Below are 18,121 nucleotides of genomic sequence, written 5' to 3'. Positions count from 1 at the left end.
ATTTAGTTGCCAAATGAAAGATGGTAGGTCTATACGTGACAGAATGCAAGAACTCATTTCTACAAATACAAAATTCAATTTGATAGGCAAGAAAATATAGCTTTTACCTAAAGTAATAAAAGTTTTTTCCTCCACTGTTATTAGAATAAAGAGCAAAGAGAATATTCAGAAAGAAATGCAATGCATTACTTGAACAAACATCTTCATTTAAAGAGTGAAACAAGAAGCAGCTTACTTAGGTCACATAGCATCCCATGCAAGTCACTCAGCAGTGCAGTAAAAGAGAAGTTAAGTAGTCGAGGACAGTCATCTCTAAGTACATTGCAGCTGTTTGCATTTATGTTTTTACAGCAGAGCACATACACATAGTTTAAGTGATATAAACATAGAGCAGTATATCAGCATAACAATGCAGTGAACAACTATCAACAAAACACACCTTTTTAAAAAGGCACTGAGTGGCCTGTAGGTTTCTACTGTCGACCAGGATCTCAAAGAGTTAACAAGCTCATTGTTATACCTACACTAATATATAGCAGTGAATACAGAAGTGAAGTTTTTTGAAGGGGCAAACATCTTTCATTCAGTGAATATAAAGTGAAAGTATATAGCTAGATCACTGACTACTTTTAAAACCACAGCAGTATCTTTAAGAAGGGGCAGGTCGTATCATTTTACATTTTTTCCCCTTCCATTTAGCTTCTACATGTTGTAATTAAATTTGTGTCTTTAAGTCCTTATGGGTACAGCTGGGAATAAGCTCACTCTGCACAAATCACTGATTTGAAGATACACACTTATTTATTGTCAACTCCAGTCTCATCTTAAAAAAAGCTGAAAACAATTTTAAATGTTGTTGAAGGATATGCAATATGGCTGGCAAGTGTGAAAAGTTTTGATTGGACTATAATAATTTAATAAGACCAGTTCATTGCCAATGATGCTATAGAGGCAACATTTATGAAAAGTAACAGAACCAACAGTGACAGTTTCTTGCAAATGCCAAAGTAGGTGAAGCACTCCCAAGTGATGCTTCAGAGCAAATCCATTCACATTGAGGTACTGTCATACCAAACATGCACTTCAAGGATGGAATCAGGCAGCAGGGAACTGGTCTGAAAAGTGAAAAGGGATGAGGGCAATTTCTTGTGAAGACTTTCCACCTGTTTTTTTTTTTTTTTTTGCATTTTAGGTATGGAAGTGCTCAAACTGCTCAGAGATGATTAAATAAACAAAAAGAGTTTGCAGACCACAGTATAACTTAGGGTACATGCATTTCAGAAGTTGATGCATCACTGATGCTTTTTTCTTGGTTTTTGAAGATTTTCTCCTTGGAAGTAAATTCCACTCTCCTCTGACCCTGCTTTATTGACTGCCCAACACTTGCTGACTCTCACTCCTAACTAGTTTTGAGGGCAGTATAATTCTTTTGTGGCCACCAGGTCATTTCCAGGCCCTAAATATTCAAGCTATGCATAAAGAAGAGGAGAAACATTTCCATGTACTACTCAAAACTGTGCATCTTTGATGGACATGGTTTACTGGGCATAGTGGTGATAGGTTGGCAGTTGGACTAGAAGATCTTGCTGGTCTTTTCCAACCTCAGTGATGTTATGATTCTATGATCTCCAGGATTTTTTTACTGAGTAAGGGCAGCCCTGGCTCTCCATGTTACAGCAACCAGTCCTAAGCCTGCAACCAGGCCAGGTGGCAACACAGCTGATATTCAAAGCCAAATTACACCACATGCCTCTACCCTCCACTGCAGCTGCTGGAAATGCCATCAGTTTTGTGGCAGGAGTCAGTAGGCACATCCCTCCTCTGGAGCAGGATCTGTAACAAGTACTTAGTGCTTGGACTTAGAAAAGCAAACAAATTGCCTAATTTTTCCATTCAAGCAAATTTCAGCATCATTACTTTTATCAATACAAGTTAAACACAAATGTGATTTGTGACTGTTATCAGTTAGCAGCTCATTGAACCTATTATACAGAACATAAACAGCAAAAAGCCTTTAAGAAGCAAAGATTTCAAAGATGGAAGAAATAAATTAAACTACAAACCTGCTAGAAGCTTCCCCTTGTTCTTTTCTTCAGGTCGGGGAGTGGGAGGGAAAAACATATTTGTTATGCAGATAGTAATCACATTACTCAGTTACAGATGATGTTAGATATATGCTAAACGTAAATGGATGTGTTAATTAGTGTACAACACACACGATACATTGCAACCACAAAAACATTCAAGCAAGACTCATAACTACAATGCTTCTGAAAAATAAGCTTTCCATTTGTTTTAATACATGCACAACATGCTTAGTACATACCACTGCAGACTGAGTTGGCAAAGCACTTAGGCAAAATGCATTGCTGACACATATGCAACAGAAAGCTGTAGGCTTTAAAAGGTTTAATTTTAGAGTATCACAGCAATAGGCTTATTTAAAATAACATTAGATGCACTTTCGAGGGACAGTCTTATTGAGAATATTTTAGACAGGATACAGCTTCATTATTTCATATCCATCCATTCATACCAATGTTGTCTTCAACCTGTTTGTATAGGTCAAAATTTTTTGCATGTTTATTAAAATCAGTATTCCATGTTACTTTTAATCTAAAAGCTCCTTTTAGTTTGAAGCATTTTGGAATTATGATTATGGTAATTGATTGCTTATGGCTCTGTTCTTGTCAACTCTTTGAAATTCAAAAATCAGCTTTGGGTACCCAGCCAAACCTCTTTTTTGGCTGAGTTTTTTGGCACACAATTACCTTTTTACTGTCATGTGGATGTTCATCACCCAGCTTTGAGAGAAACCACTAATTCTCTTGCACTGTCTGCAATAACAACAGTTAGGATGCTTATCAGAGCTTTCCCATAAGGCTCTTATTATACTCCTTTCTAATCCTTATTATTGTTTACTTCCTAATTTGTATCCTGTATTGCATCAGTCAACTTACTACCTTCTAAAAAATCTTTACTTGGACTGCTGAAGGGTCTTGGATGGCCAGTGCTCTGTGGATTCTCAACCACATAATGACAGTGAATATTTTCTGTTTGCCAAGCTGTGATATCAGGTGTTTTTAAGTTACCTTCCACTGACTGGCTGTGTAACTGAGGATACAATTTCCTTTAAGGAAACACTAAATTTAGCAGAAGTAATGACAAGAAACAGGAAATTCCCCAGAGCATTCATTTGCAAAAATGCCATAAGGCTGTGTTCCTTTAGAAAGGTGTTCTGCAGCTACAGTCTAAAACAGAGGCACAGTCTAGTCAAAGAGTGCAAAAATAGTTTTTAACTAAAAGAACAAGCTCTGTATTAATATTTTCTTTCTTAAACATAATTTTAAACTGGGCGAATACTTATACTGAATTGTATTGGTTCAGGGAAAAATTGCATTCATTCGTGTATTTGCTCAAATGCTCGTTGGTTACTGTGAAAAAAACAGAGGTATATGCCAAAGACAAATCATTAGGGATTGAGCTTCCCTAGGAGAGTCTGGTTTTGGTCACCCTTCTACAGCAAGAGGAAAATGCACTTTCCATTGTCCTCTCAAATTCAGGATCTTGATAAAACCAATCTAGCAGAAGAGCAGTTAAATATGTTTCTGTCCCATATAAAACAGGGTTTGGAGGAGAGCAGAGGAGGGGACAGCTGTTGGTTGGCACTCCAGTGTGCATTTGCAGTGCTGTCACCATATGCAGCTGGGACTGAGATGCGTTCCCGCCTCATCCCATCTTACAGGCCAGGAAGTCTTTCAGCCCTGATCTTCACCTGGAGCAAGCTGGTGTTTTACATGAATTTATACCAGAATTTAGTTCAGGATCAAAACTTTCAAAACTGAAGGGAGCCATTTTTTCTTAGACAGTAAGTAGTATTTTCCAATAAGCACGTCCTATAAATCTATTGTAAATAATGTTATACCTTTATCAACAGCACGCAGGAGGAATTAGTATAACTTCAAAATGGGACTGTGATTATTAATGAGTATGTTAAGGCACAGCTGGTATGGAGCATGGATAGAAGTAAAACATTACCCTTGATAAATGTTTTCTCATTGAAATGTTTCTAATGCCTGTGTTCAGTGATACTTCTTAGATAAATGAAGGTGATTTGTATCTGTCTCTCTGTACTAGGCTCCCAGATAACATTGGCCGGATTTGTTAGTTGAAATTTTTTATAAGAGAACTTAAGAAGACAAAACAAGACAAAACAAACAAATAGTAATTCTCTATAAGCTTGAACAGACATCAAGAACGGCACCAGCTGCCATATTTGTACCTACTTTGTAGGGCTGCAGGTATGCAAGGCCTTCAAATGAGGCTTCCAGGTAGCAATGGAAACCGATTTCTCATCAGCCGCATAACTACGCCATACACACTACGTGCAGGATATATGATAAAAAAGAAAAACAAGGCAAGAGGGAGCAGGGGATGAAACAAAAAATTGAAAAGCAGATTAGTAACCAATACAAGTCATGGCTTTCTTTTATCATTCATAGCACTGATACATGCCTGAGGGGAGGAAGAATACTTTCATAATATCGCCAGGTGGCAGTCAGGTTTGTTCGGCTGGTGTCGGTAGAATAAAACCGCCAAGAAGCCTGGTATGGGGAAACAATAGAAAAGCACAAAGGAACCAAGAACATGAAGTGACAATGCCACCGCACTGGTCATGGAGAGAGTGGATTTTGCTCAGATTGGGATGTCTGTATTAGAGTGAGCGAGTAAATACCAGCAGAAACCTACCAAAGCTTTTGTAAATCAGAACATGGTATGGCAAGTGTTATTAGCTTCATGGAAGTACCAGAAAATATTCAGCATAAAGGAGCCTGAAAAAAGCATCACAGTGATTTAGTTGTGACAATTCCATAGGGGAAACCCACACAAACTTGCAGTTTCAGATAAAAAAAGTGTCATAATACATTTTTGTAAATGATAATGAAAACCAGACAAAAAGCATGTAGAAGTATTCTCTGTGGTTTGAAACACTGCTAAATGCTTAAAACTATAAATTAATTGATTTCAAACATGAGCAACCAAAGCTTAGCACTGAAAACGTATTCAACACTTAGATTTATAACTGCATGTGGATAGTAAGATAGATCCTCATCTCTGCAAACTGGTACAGCTTTCCTGATGTCAGCAGAACTATATTAATTTGTACTAGCTGGGTATCTGTGCTTCCTGTATAATGTCAAGCATTAAATGTCATCCAGATACTCTTGTATAGAGTTTAATACCCTGTGTCTTCCTGCACATCTCCCACAGATGCATCTAGCCTTCATCTACAGATGAAGAGCCTGTCACTTACTTGGTAAGTTGTTCCATTGGCTGATCATACACATTGTCAAAAATCTCTGCATTATTCTTAATTTGAAACTTTTTGGTTTGGCTTAAAGCCAGATAAATTTGTTATGTTTCTATCTACTAGATTATATGGACCTGTAGTTTCCAGCACTTCCTCCCTGGATTTACATGCTTCAATAATATTCACACTGCATGCTTCTTATAAGCTAAACGAATAGAGAAAAGTATGTTCATATTGTACATTATACTTGATTGTTACAATAGCTTAGCTATCTTGCAAACAGGTCTGAGCTCTAGTAGACAGAGTGTCTGCAACTGATGAGTTAGCAGAGGCTAAATCTATGGAATAACTCACCAGAAAACAGACATTATCCTGATAAACTAGAGTAGTGATTCACAAGGTAGCTCATCGTCAATATCCATAATAAACAATAAAAAAAAACCAACAGGCCATGTTACAGTAGATGATATACTGTTGAGATCCACCCTGAAATTCTAAACATGACATTTTCTCCATTATTTGGACTCTTTTCCAACCCCCCCTACCCTTCCACCACCTTTTTTTCTTTATTTTCTACAGTTTTCCAACCTCATTTACAAACTGTGGTTGTTGATTTGATATGCAGCATGTTAGTACTGTTAGCATCATTACACATGGTGGTAATGTCAGTTTAATAAGTTTCTTCTTCCTTATGTAACTGTAATAAGCTTTGACAAAATAACATACTGGGAACTTGTATGAAGCTCTCCACCCTTCTTCCCTACTCTTTCTCCTCTGTGTTTCTCACGCTTGGACAAGTACTTCCCAGAGTTGCTAATATTAGGACAGAGTCCTCTAGTTACACACTGAGTGCATTGTTTCTGGATCAATAGTTTTGTACTTGGTATACTAAGCCATTTGGTTGGAACAATTCCAGCCTGATTATACTCAGATTCATTGTCATGTGCCTGCCCTCATCTTTACTATTCCGCCATACACTGGCAAATTGCTACATTGGCAAATATCACCATCAGTAATTTTATATTAATTTCCAGATGACTAAAAATGCTGAACATGAAAATGAACATGAAAATGCTGAACAACCTTCACTTCTTAGATCCCACCACAATTATCTTCCTTTTACAGTGATTTTGTCCACTGTATCTTCCTGAGATCAGCTGGCTGCCTACTCTTAATCTGTTAAATACACCATCTTTTAAATATTTTGATTGGATTTTCACACAACAGTAAGAAGAGCTACATCCAAAGCCTAAATCCATTATATCTATCCTCTGTCAATCAAACTTTAATCTCATGGGAGCAGTTTAGAATACATGTGTTAGAAAATATCCCAGACTCTCATACTACAATACTGTAGACACAAAATGAGTGGGTTTAGCTTTATTAACCACTACAATAATTGATGAAAGCTCCCAAAATAATGCCTCCTACTTATTTCCATGGAAACCACAACAGATACAGACAGCACAAATCCACTATTTGATAGAGAAAATTTTCAGGTACAAAACACTATTTTTCAACATAGTCACCACCACTAGCTATGCATTTTTGCCAGTGGTGAACAAGAGCCTGCAGGCCATGCTCACAAAAATCTACATGGCTTTCTAGAACATGGCTTGTCTTTCACATCATTTTTGCCACTGCTGAAATACACCACCCATTGCTTCACTGTGCTCACATCCACTGTTTGTCTCTATAAATGTTCAGAAAACATCAAAAATATCAATAAGTGCATTTTTTCCACATGGAGGAATTCAATTCCACATTTGCTTAATATGCACTTCCATGTCAGACATCATGACTGCTCATCTGCTGTCATCCGTTGCATGGTGACAAAATGTAATAGAACATTGTGGGAAAGGTTGAACCTCTACTGCTATATCACCAACATCTGCCTCTGATGACACAAACCAACACAATAAAATAGGAGGCATTACTTTTGATAAGTTTTTGTAAGATTCCCTCTCAGACTCTTCTTCTGAAGAACAGCATTAGGACTCTCAGCTTTTCCTCTTAAGGGAGATGCTCCAGGTCTCTCTAATCATCTTCCTAGCCCTCCGCTGGACTTCCCCTAGATGGACCCTGTCTCTCTTGAACTGGGGAGACCAGAACTGGACACAGTGCTCCAGATGTGGCCACACCAGGACAGAGTAAAGGAGAAAATCACCTTCCTCAATGCACTGGCTATGCTCTTTTAAATGCACCTGAGGATACCATTGGCCTTCTTGGTCACAAAAGCACACTGCTGGTCAATCTGTAGTTCACCAGTCACCCTGATTCTTCTCTGAAGAGCTCTTTTGTAGCAGGTCAGCCCCTTAATCTGTACTGGTGCATACAGTGACACATGTTTAAAAAAAAAAAATCATTTGCAAATCATTGATTGGCATCATGATGTCAGTATTGGAGCTGAAACCGCTTACAAAAATTTCAGAAGTTTGGGAATTTCTAGTTCCTACTTCTTGAGCTTTTGAAGTGATTAATATTGAAATCAGTCTTTTAGACAGGACTCTTCATTTTTACCAAGCACATCGCTCTTTGGAATACTCTTAACCCTGTATTCATGAAAAGCAGCTTAATATTGGCAAAGGTGCTGCTCTGTCAGTTGGGCTGTCCAGGGATCACTTCTAATTCATCAGCTACAGAAATGCAATCAATTCAGTTTCTTTAGCATGGATGAACAACTCACAAACTACATATGGAAATTCTATTCACATGAAGAAATGTATTTCATGAAATTAATCTGTGTTAAACGTTATTTCCACAAAACTTTCCACACTGAAATTGTAAAACTTGCTCCCGTATGTACTTTAAATCATCTACTGCTATCTTCTTACTGGTTTCATATTTACCTGAATTAGACTGGCAGCTGGGTTCCTTCTTTTCTCAAAGTGTTTCTGGCGATGCTGTTCCTGCACTTTTAATGCAAATCCTGAGCCAAGGATGCCCTGCAATTCAATGCAATATTTATGAGTAGGTATTTTTTTCCTACAAATGCACACAATCAGCTACATAGTTTAGATCTGGAATAATCATATGTGTACTTCATTTATGACTGCACAAGGCAGTATGAGGCTCAACAACAGAACCCGTACATATTTAGACTGGAGACTCTTTATGAGATAACATCTGTGGTAGTATCAATGACTGCTCACCCCAGCCATTGCCTGAGTTTATGTTATACTACATTTCTGCAACTCTAAAGGCCACACACACACAGACACATACATACATCTATAGAGTCAGGCAGGAACTTTCAGAGGAAAGTAAGCCATGAATAATGAAATGACCAGCTGACAGATACACCAGACATATATAAATAACAAAGGTCATTTCTGTAGTGCTTGTTATAATTTTTGATTTTTGAAATGTTAAAAAAATGCCTTACTTAAGAGATTAAGACCATTTTTTCTCACTAATTCTCATCTAAATAATCTCCACTGTTCGTTGTAGAGGGTATATAAAAAAGCTGACAATGAATCTTCTCCCTTTTGATTTTTTACTTTTTTTTAAGTAAGATATATATGATTACTGCTAGACAGACTAAAAGACCAAGAATGTTTCTCTCCTTGGCTTGGAAGGAGTACAACATTTCTTCTGGACATGCCTGCTTTACAAGGAAGAACATTTCCACTTGATTCTTAGCCAGGATAAATAAAAAATACAAGAAATGCATGAAAGATTCACACATACATTTTACAAACAGAAAAGTATTTGTGAGGAAAATCAGTTTCTGTGTATAGATATGACACAAGGAACAACAGTTCTGGCATCTTTGATATGTAATGTTATTCATCTTCTACATGTTCTTTTGCTAAGACTAAATTTCTTGCTAGTGATTACTAGGTAACAAAGATAATTAATTACAGTAGTTGTCATTAAATGTCAAAGATTCACAAACAGGCAATGTAATATAATTATTATGCATTATAATGTCACAGGTACCGAAATACTCTCTTTGCATAAAATAAAAAGTAAATGTAATACATTAGATGACTTGATGCTGTTGGCAAATGCTGACTTTTAATCTTGTTTATATTGTTGAAAACAAATGTATTATTATTATAACGTACATATTTTATAATGACCTGTAGATAATGAATCCAAGCATTAAAATGTTGATGGAGTATATAATATATATGGAATATAAAAAGATTCAAATGTCACTTCTGTTTTCCTGCTTATTTAATATTAATTTAAAAGAGAAAGGAAATCCAGTCTTTCACAATTGCACTACACTCAGAAACATGAAAATTATCTCACTTTTCCTTTAATAGAAACTAAGAAATACATATCAACCGATTTTTTTTTTAACTCTCAAGGAAAAGTAGTAATATGTGACTCAAAATTCATAAAAAAAGAATTTCAATCTTACACAGCAGTATGCTACCTAATTTAGGGTTATATCCCAGTTTGTCCCAGCAAAAAACTTTTCCAAAACTCACATAATGACAGCAACATCAAACCTTTTATTTGGGTGCTAGAAGCTCACCAGTATTGTCACAGAGTAAAAAGTCTTGAACAGTTGTTCTTCATTTAGAAAGTTTCCTTCAGCTTTTTGTGTCCTAAGAGCAGTACGAGCTACGGAAGTTTCTATGAATTTCTATGATCATTTTACAGTTTTTTTAAGCATACTCACAGCAGGTAGTGCAAAGAAAGAAATGCCAAGCAGAGCAAATCCTGCAGAAAGCAACCTTCCAAGCCAAGTAAGAGGAGTTTTGTCTCCATAGCCAATGGTTGTCAATGTGATCTAAAAAAAAAACCCAAAAGAATGATCAAAGATTACCAGAAGTCCCTCAGAGGTTAGTCTGAGATTATATAACTGCCTGAAACAGTTTTTTTCCACTATATAACTCAAGACATGTGAAACATATATAGATATTTCTAAAAGGTAAACACACAAAAGTAATATGAATACATTATTCTATGAAAACTCAATACTGTTTATGACTGAATAAAACAAATAAATAAGAAACATGAGAAAAATACCTCAATAAGCAATAAATAAATAATAGATCAGAAGGTCTGGGATTTCACAGCTGAAGAAAATGATGGGAAATGATATAAATTGGGTGGATAAAAGTGTCCTTTTGAGTGGATGTACAGATGTTGCACCTACTTTCAGCAGGACTGTACATATTTCACAACTACATAAATGTAAATTATACAGACAACATATTGGAGAAATATGATAGTACTAAAAGGAAACTGGAGTTCAAAGACAGAATATTCAAATACCAGGAGTGATTAGCTGTTGCTTTTTCTACAAGCCCATCAGTACAATTCAGGCTTGGTCATTTTCTGAAACAAACAAAAAATGCTAATTTAAGGATGGAAGGAACCGTAGGAAGGGTCTCATCCTTTCCCCTTCCCTCTGACAGGCTCAGACAGACCTATGTGAGTCCTCACACAAAGATAAAAGACACTGCAGAGCTCCAAGTTTTCCAGCAACCCTAGGTTGTTGGATAGCGTTAGCTCAGACCTGTGTGAGAAGAGGTCAAGCAGAAATAACAGTGCATCCGTAATTCCTTCATGAGGACAGTGCAATGATAGGCACATCAAACAGATGTTACAAAATCTGTGGTGTGGAGGTCAGCAACCTTGCCATTTAGCACCACGACAGGATGGCACAGACTGCTGCATGTGCAAATCACAGACTGCAGGCTGTGTACATGTACAGCTGGGGCTGCTGGGATAGTGGTATGTGGCTGTGCTCTACAAAACATATCTCTAAGGCAAAATAAGGCGAAAGTTCTGGCTTCACGCCTACGTGTGCCTGTGCCTGGGATCCTCCCCAGTCTAAAGAAATGCCCTCCAGACTACTCCTGGCCTGGGAGGTGTGCCAGGACCTAACTAAGGAACCAGACTGGCAGGACCGATAGGCCTACGTACTGCTTGGTGCAGCAGCCAAAAGCAAGACAGTCAAGTAGAGGATTTCTGAGGCCGGGTGGAAGACTGCAGGGACTGTGCTCAGGCAACAGCACACAATGTTAAAGGACAAAGATAGACAACGACAGGCTGAGTGCCAAGGATTCCAGAGCCTGTTATTAATGGCGAACATGTGCACAGAGAATTATTTTACATAGTGTACCAAATGTGGGCAAGTTCAGGCTTAGCGAATATTCTGGCAGTAATGAATTCTTCAGGAAAATGCCTTCTAGAGACAATATTTTGCTTCCAGCTTCCTCAAAGTTCATTCCTATGAAAGACAGCCAAGCAATTCTATTTAATGTAGGGGTCACCACAGGACAAAAGAAGGAAAGTCTTTTGGAAGTAATTAGATTTCAACTATTTAAGGCTCCTTAGATAGTAAACAGTGCCTTTAATTGCTCCCATTGTTGGGAACAAACTGCGGATGTAATTTCCCTCAGAAAGCCATAGTGACTAAAAGGCAGTGAGCTGAAATATCTCTGCAGCTGAAATTTCAAGTGGTTATCAAGTCTCAAGGTAGTAATGCTAGCCTGGAAGGACGCATAGCTTTCCATCCTTGGGTGCTTATCAGGTCTTGCTCTTCTTCACTTTTCTGCCCTCTCTGCCTGCATCCCAGCTTTCCCAGCTTTCCAACACAGGAAAGCAGAATTACCCATATTCTTCTGTGGTTTGTTTTGGCGAGTTGGCTCAGCTCACAGAGACATCTAACAAGCACCAGAGTCTGCACAAGGCAGGCAAAGAAAGCCTGCCTTTACTGAGACTGAGTGATAACAAAGAAGATGAGAAAGCAATCCCTTTTCTTTCCAGCAGAAGTGAGATGTTGCAGCCATGCTCTTGAACTTGCAGAGGAGCTTGGTTTGGTTTTATTCTGCTTAGCAAGGGTATTCCCAACTCAGCATTAGAGAGCAAGTGCCTCTAAATCCATTTTATCTATCCTCTGTCAATCAAACTTTAATCTCAGGGGAGCAGTTTAGAATATATGTCTGAAGCTATTGAGACTCAGAGAATAATGAAGCACTTGAACAAATGAATCCTTTGAATGTAAGTTTCTCAAAATTCATTTCCAGACCAATCATCATGAAGCACTTTGCAGCTCTGGAATGAGCCCAGTTAACTTGGCTTCTACCCAGCTCCCTATCTCTTCTAGATGCAGGAAAGTAGAGAGATCTCTCCTACCTGGGCTGACAAGAAGGAAAACAGACCTCAGTGCCTTTGCATATTAATGATGTTGTCACCTAGCATCTTCTGAAACTGTTAAAAGATGAACTTGAACCTTTGAGATTTGATACTTGAGAGCTACACAAAACCAGGAACAGTCCTACAGAATGTATCTATGGGATTTCTCCAAAGAAAAGAGTACAATCATTTTAAAGCCTTTTTTCCCATTCTTTTAGGTCATGAAGATGTCTACGCATATCAGTGGCATGTTGCTCATTTTGGGCTCTTTTATCTCAGGATGGTCTTTATACTGACACACGGGTATCAGAGCCATACCATGTATGTATTTGACACCAAACAAATTGATTTTATATTCCTCTGATCACACAGCTAAGAAAATATTTTCCCAGATATCCACATGATCCAGTTCAGAAATAAACCTCATCATCTTTGTTAGTACTGCAAGCAAATAAATGAACATAAGGCTCTGAATGGCATAATCTTGGGGTAACATTAATCGAGTGCGGTGTGGAAAACTACTGGACGTGAGACCACAGTAACATGAGAAATGATGAGATGTGACTGATAAGAAAGATGCTGACAAAAGTTACAGCTGGTACTATGAGGGAATGTTGGATCTCATGGGGAGTTAAGGAAGAAATGACCTTAAGTTCAAAGATAACTAGAGGAGAATACCGGGGACCTTCAGAAGAATTCAAGTCTTGCAAAGACAACAATACCTAAGTCACTACAGCATTAATATTGTACAAGACCAAGAGTGACTAGAACACAGTATCAAAAAAATACAAAACCTGAGTATGAGTGTAACAAGCCTATGAAAGTAAAAAGGGATGAGTTGTTGATCTGGGAGGAGGCTGGGGCTGAGAGAGGAACGTGATGAAAAAGGATCAAGAAACAATAAAAGGGAAACCAAAGTATGGGGATACCTGCTGAACAGCCCCGTGTCTGTTTGCTTACCACAGCCTATATAGGGGAAAATAAACCAAACATTTTAGTTTCTTTGTTAGGATTCATTTCTCCTAGCTTGAAACACAAAATGTTTAGGTGTTTTCACATGATCTAGTCACCTAGACTTGCATAATGGAAAGGAAGATTTCTTGAGCATGTAACTCAACATATCCTAAAATGCAGGATTGGACAGATAAAGCAAGAAACACAGCTAGTCTCAAAAAACACTGTGACAGAACTTGTATTATATCTCATTGTTAGAACTAACAAATGTGCTAATAATAAGTGAGGCAATACAATAATGAACGAGCTTATATAACCTAGGTGCCTTCAATCAGATGAGATAAGACCCAGAGGGCTTCCCTCTTCCCTAATATTTTTTCTGACATAATTTTATGTTCTGATAGCAGTACTTACCTTTTGAATCTTTACCTGACATCAATTAACCGAAAAAAATTTAGTTTGCTCAGACTATCATCACATTAAATTTGAAAAGCACCATCAATATTGACTCCTTTGAGCTAGTAACTGTGACAGTATTATTCATTTAAGTTGTTTTGTTCACCTACAGGTCACTGTGGAGTGCCAGAGCTATTCTGTATCCAATTGTAACTGTAACTACTGGATACTAGTAGAAAATAATATTTTATTAAAAGAAACTCTGTTAAATGTGTAGGAGAGACTGAAATTCCAATTGCATCATATTTGCAGGTAGAAGTAAACTAAATGTTGTTATGAACATGATCAGTTCTAGCTACTGCTAACACTTCTCAGAAAATCATGTAAGGTTTGATTTTGAAAGATCCACAATTGTTTTTTTTACAGACTTTTTGTTCCCATACAGTTTACTTTTTTTTTTTTCTTTTCTTTTTTTTTTTTTTTTTTCTGTTAAACCATTTCTAGTAAATTCTGAGGTTGAACTCTTCATACAGTGCACACTCAAGACTATGTTGAGCAGCACCATGGGGACTCCAACCATAAGAATATTCACAGTAGAAACATTAGCAGGATGCTTACACTGCACGTGGTGCAATACAATGTGCAACTACGGAGCAGTATTCAGATGCAAATTAGTATGCCATATCCTGTCTTTTGTCTCAGTGCAAAGCTATGGGCTTTAAAAATGAAATTCATGAAATGACCTTCACATGGTACAACCCTCAAATAATTGGAATTAATGCTAATTGCCACATGCTGGGTCTGGACCGGGAGAGGAGTGTAAGTGCTTCTAAAAGCTTGAAATTTAAAAAGACAGTTTGTGCCTGACTTCCACGTGTTCTTTTCTTTCTTCTACTTCTGCCATCACAGTATTCAATCTTGAATTTGGTGGTTTAAGTAAGAACAACTTTCGCAAATAAACAAATCAATGGGACTAAGCATTGATTTCCCCTAGAATGCCACAGAATCTGACCTTTTCAAAATCTGCATGTGGGTTACTCTGGCAGTAAAAACAACTCGTGACTAAGAAGCACGTTATGCATTTCCCACATACTGTTTTACATATTACACCAAAAATATTATTATTAAAATGGAAAAGATAAAGGGTAAAGGAGAACACAGATTTTTCAGTAATGTTGTGCACTTAAGTACATTAAAAATTTAAATGTATTTCATGTCACACCCTGGGGGAAACAAGGAAAGGTATAGAAATATATAATACAGATTGTTTTCAGATTTTTTATTATAATTTGCTGTTTTACCTGCTGATGTCAAGAAAAGATTCCTATTTTCTCAGTTGCACTACTTATCTGACCTATGAGTCATACATTCTAGCTTCATAGTATACAAAATATTTTAAGCACCACTTCATACAATGATTACTTCTTAGCAGGGTTTTTCCTTAAAAAAATAACAGTCAGCAGGTAGTGTAAAAGTGCAAATTCTAAAACAAAGATCATACTCCTGCTGTTAGAGGTGCTCAGGAGGAAAGATGTGGATCTGACATGAGCCTCAGTTGGATATTGGAATTGAGGGTTTGCTGAGTCTTTCCCATTCCTTGTGGGTCTGTGTCCCCTCACCAGTGCTTGCTGGCAGACGGGTGCAATCCTGTGCTAAGCCCCAAGTCTCTGCCTACCCAGTGCAAAGTCACACAAAGCTTTGCAGACATATAGGAGTTGTTTCCTGGGAAACCGAGTGCCTGGAAACAGACGTTCTCAGACCCATGCGACACAACATCCCACCTGCATGACCTACAGAGAGCTTCTTGCAGGATTTGCTGCCAAACAAAAAAGGAAAATTATGTTTGCAGACTACTGGAGACTGGGTACCCAAAGGGAAGGTCACTGGCATCCCGAGCCAGAAGCTTTGGAAAGCCGTAAGCCAAATCTGATGAACCTCAGCTTTTGGAGAAAGTGAACCTCTGAACCTCCTTCTGCTTGGGATGAACTGTTTCAGTTAGAGACAGAACTCACGAAATAAACAGTTATGGTGAGACTGAGGGCAAAACCTGCTTTGATGGCTTTAGGCAATGTGAATCTTATTTGCACTCACAATACAGAGTAGAAGCGTGTATGCTATTAGAGATTTTGCCTTGACACTCTTAAACAAGTTTCAGGAAAAATATTTCTGTCCTTTTGTAGATGTGCAAATAAGAGCCATTAGGTCTGACTTTTCCTACCTCCCCAGTTTTGTGCACGAGTACAACAATACTAGAGAAGATATGTAACAAATGATTATTCCTAGGATGAACAAATTTCAAACACAGAGGCTAGTTATACTAATAGGAAATGACCCTGACCTTGGCTCAGAATGTAAATGAAACTTATTAAAAATACTTCTCAAAGATTTGGAAATTTTGGAAAAAGTTTTTGAATAGCTCTGAGTCTGCAAATACTACTGAATCCAAACAGAGTCCAAACAGAAATCTTCATTTCTGCATCTCTCTGATCAGAAAAGGTGGCAAAGGCTGCTTCAGCTCTCATCCTTATCCCAGGAAAACTAATGAGTACTCTTGGTTATGTCAGCATTAATGATCTCACTGAGGCATCATTTCTTTATCGAGACACTATCAGAGCTCATGGTGTTTGTTCTACTGAAACAGAAGGACAAAAAAAAAAAATAAAATCCCAAAACATCCAAACCCCTCCACATTTTTTTTACTGCTTGGCAACAGCTCTGCAATAGGCTTTGCTGGGGCAAGTATTCTAGCTGCTGTTCAAGTAACTCCCACATAGTTCAGAGGTCTAGCTCATTACAGAGCATATTCAAAAAAAAAAAAAAAAAAAAGAAAAAAAAAAAAAAGAAAAAAAAAAGCTTTACATTGGGCCATAAAGGAACAAATCAACTACTTAGACACCTAGGTCATCATTACCTCATTGTTCATTTAAAGCCTGGTTTATTTAAACATATAAGCATTCATATAATCCTCCTACTTTTGGAAAAGCAGTCAGGCATGTACTTACATCCCACAGGTTTCAACAAAGTAATTGATTTGATAGTTAAACAAGACGTTAAACGCTCAACTAAATCAGGGCTTTTACACCTGTAAAAAACACTGCTGAACCAGAATAAGAATATTTATTCTTGCCTTTTTGTCCTCAAGGCACAGGGAAGGAAAAAGAACTTCATTCTAAGGGCAGTGAAAAAACACTTCCTTTCACTGCAAAGTTGATGTAAGAATTTTATTCCCACTTCCCTGACACTTCCTGCTCTGCAGCTTATAGATCTCATTTAGATCAAAGCAGGTCCTTGTGGGACATTACTACAAAATGTATTACTGAAAAGATCTGGCTTAAAAAGTAAAATGCTTTGTTCTCTTAGAGGTTCAGAGATCTGATTTGCAGCAGAAACTCACAAAAAGCTGTTCTGTAGGATGGAGTAAAATGAACTATGGATGTACAAATGAATAGCTGGATTAGGTGTAGGGAGACTCTGGGACCAGCTTTCTGCCAGTGGAAACAATTCACAGAACATCTCACTAAGTTAAAATCAACAGCAGGTGCAATCCAAAGCGCCCTAGCATACTCACGAAGCAGTGCATATTTTTTTTTGTGTACTTACTGTGCCCCACCAGAGAGCATCTGCATATGTGGAGAACTGATTATTTGCATCTTTTTCCACCAGATAAACCAGGAAAGATGAAAAGATGAGTACTAAAAATCCTATGTACCAGGCTGTGATTAATTCCTAGATAAAACAAAGTAGAGATCAATATCCATTGAATGATTGAACAGAATGGCACTTTAAGAAAGACACAGTGAAAATATCTTATACTTTTTTTGGCATTTGAGTAGTTAAAAGTCAAATGCTTCCCTGCTGATGCAAATTTTCTTTAAAAATGGACCAAATCTACTCCTTTGATGCACTAGGAACTTCACTAGTGTATGCAGAATTAGAGTAGCACATCAAATCCAACATTTTCAACACATTCAAAAACCTTTCAGTATTTAATATGGCCTCACATAACTGCATCAATGCTCAATACAACTGATGTCATTTCAAGAAATTCTAGATATTCTGTTCAAAATTGGTTAGTATTTATTTCCTTGGATTCTTGCTGAATCCACTGAAGACCTCAAAACCAGCACTTATGATTACATACCTTGCTGTGTGCATAAACTACTGAACCTAATAATTTCCAAGTGCCTCCTCTTCGGTCCATGCGCACCATACGAAGGATCTGTAGGAAACGAAGACTTCTCAGTGCTGATGTTGCAAAAATGTTACCCTGAGTTTTTGCAGAAACAACTGCTATTGAAGCGATGAGAACAATGATGTCTGAAAGAAATACATTATAGAAAACATTAATGTCCATGT

General features: G+C 37.6%; 1 protein-coding gene across 5 annotated transcripts in view; it reads right to left on the bottom strand.

The window, feature by feature from the left end:
* The window catches only part of KCNQ5 (potassium voltage-gated channel subfamily Q member 5), a 260,022-nt gene that overhangs the window by 31,976 nt on the left and 209,925 nt on the right, over positions 1-18,121 (bottom strand). For 3 of the 5 annotated variants that reach the window (XM_052678967.1, XM_052678977.1, XM_052678991.1), the window contains exons 4-9: positions 17,907-18,082; positions 17,366-17,491; positions 9,948-10,058; positions 8,161-8,256; positions 4,287-4,381; positions 2,064-2,090 (exon numbers count right to left, since the gene is read on the bottom strand). In XM_052678967.1, the coding sequence (XP_052534927.1) occupies positions 2,064-2,090; positions 4,287-4,381; positions 8,161-8,256; positions 9,948-10,058; positions 17,366-17,491; positions 17,907-18,082 (631 nt within the window). Of the gene's footprint in view, positions 1-2,063; positions 2,091-4,286; positions 4,382-4,515; positions 4,605-8,160; positions 8,257-9,947; positions 10,059-17,365; positions 17,492-17,906; positions 18,083-18,121 lie in introns of all 5 variants that reach the window. The other 2 variants (XM_052679000.1, XM_052678986.1) reach the window with 2 other exon arrangements.

This window comes from Tympanuchus pallidicinctus, unplaced genomic scaffold (genome assembly GCF_026119805.1).
Source record: "Tympanuchus pallidicinctus isolate F22 unplaced genomic scaffold, pur_lepc_1.0 scaffold1, whole genome shotgun sequence".
NCBI lineage: Eukaryota > Metazoa > Chordata > Aves > Galliformes > Phasianidae > Tympanuchus > Tympanuchus pallidicinctus.
Note: the sequence above shows the minus strand (reverse complement) of the source record. Positions and strands in the feature narration are given on the sequence as shown.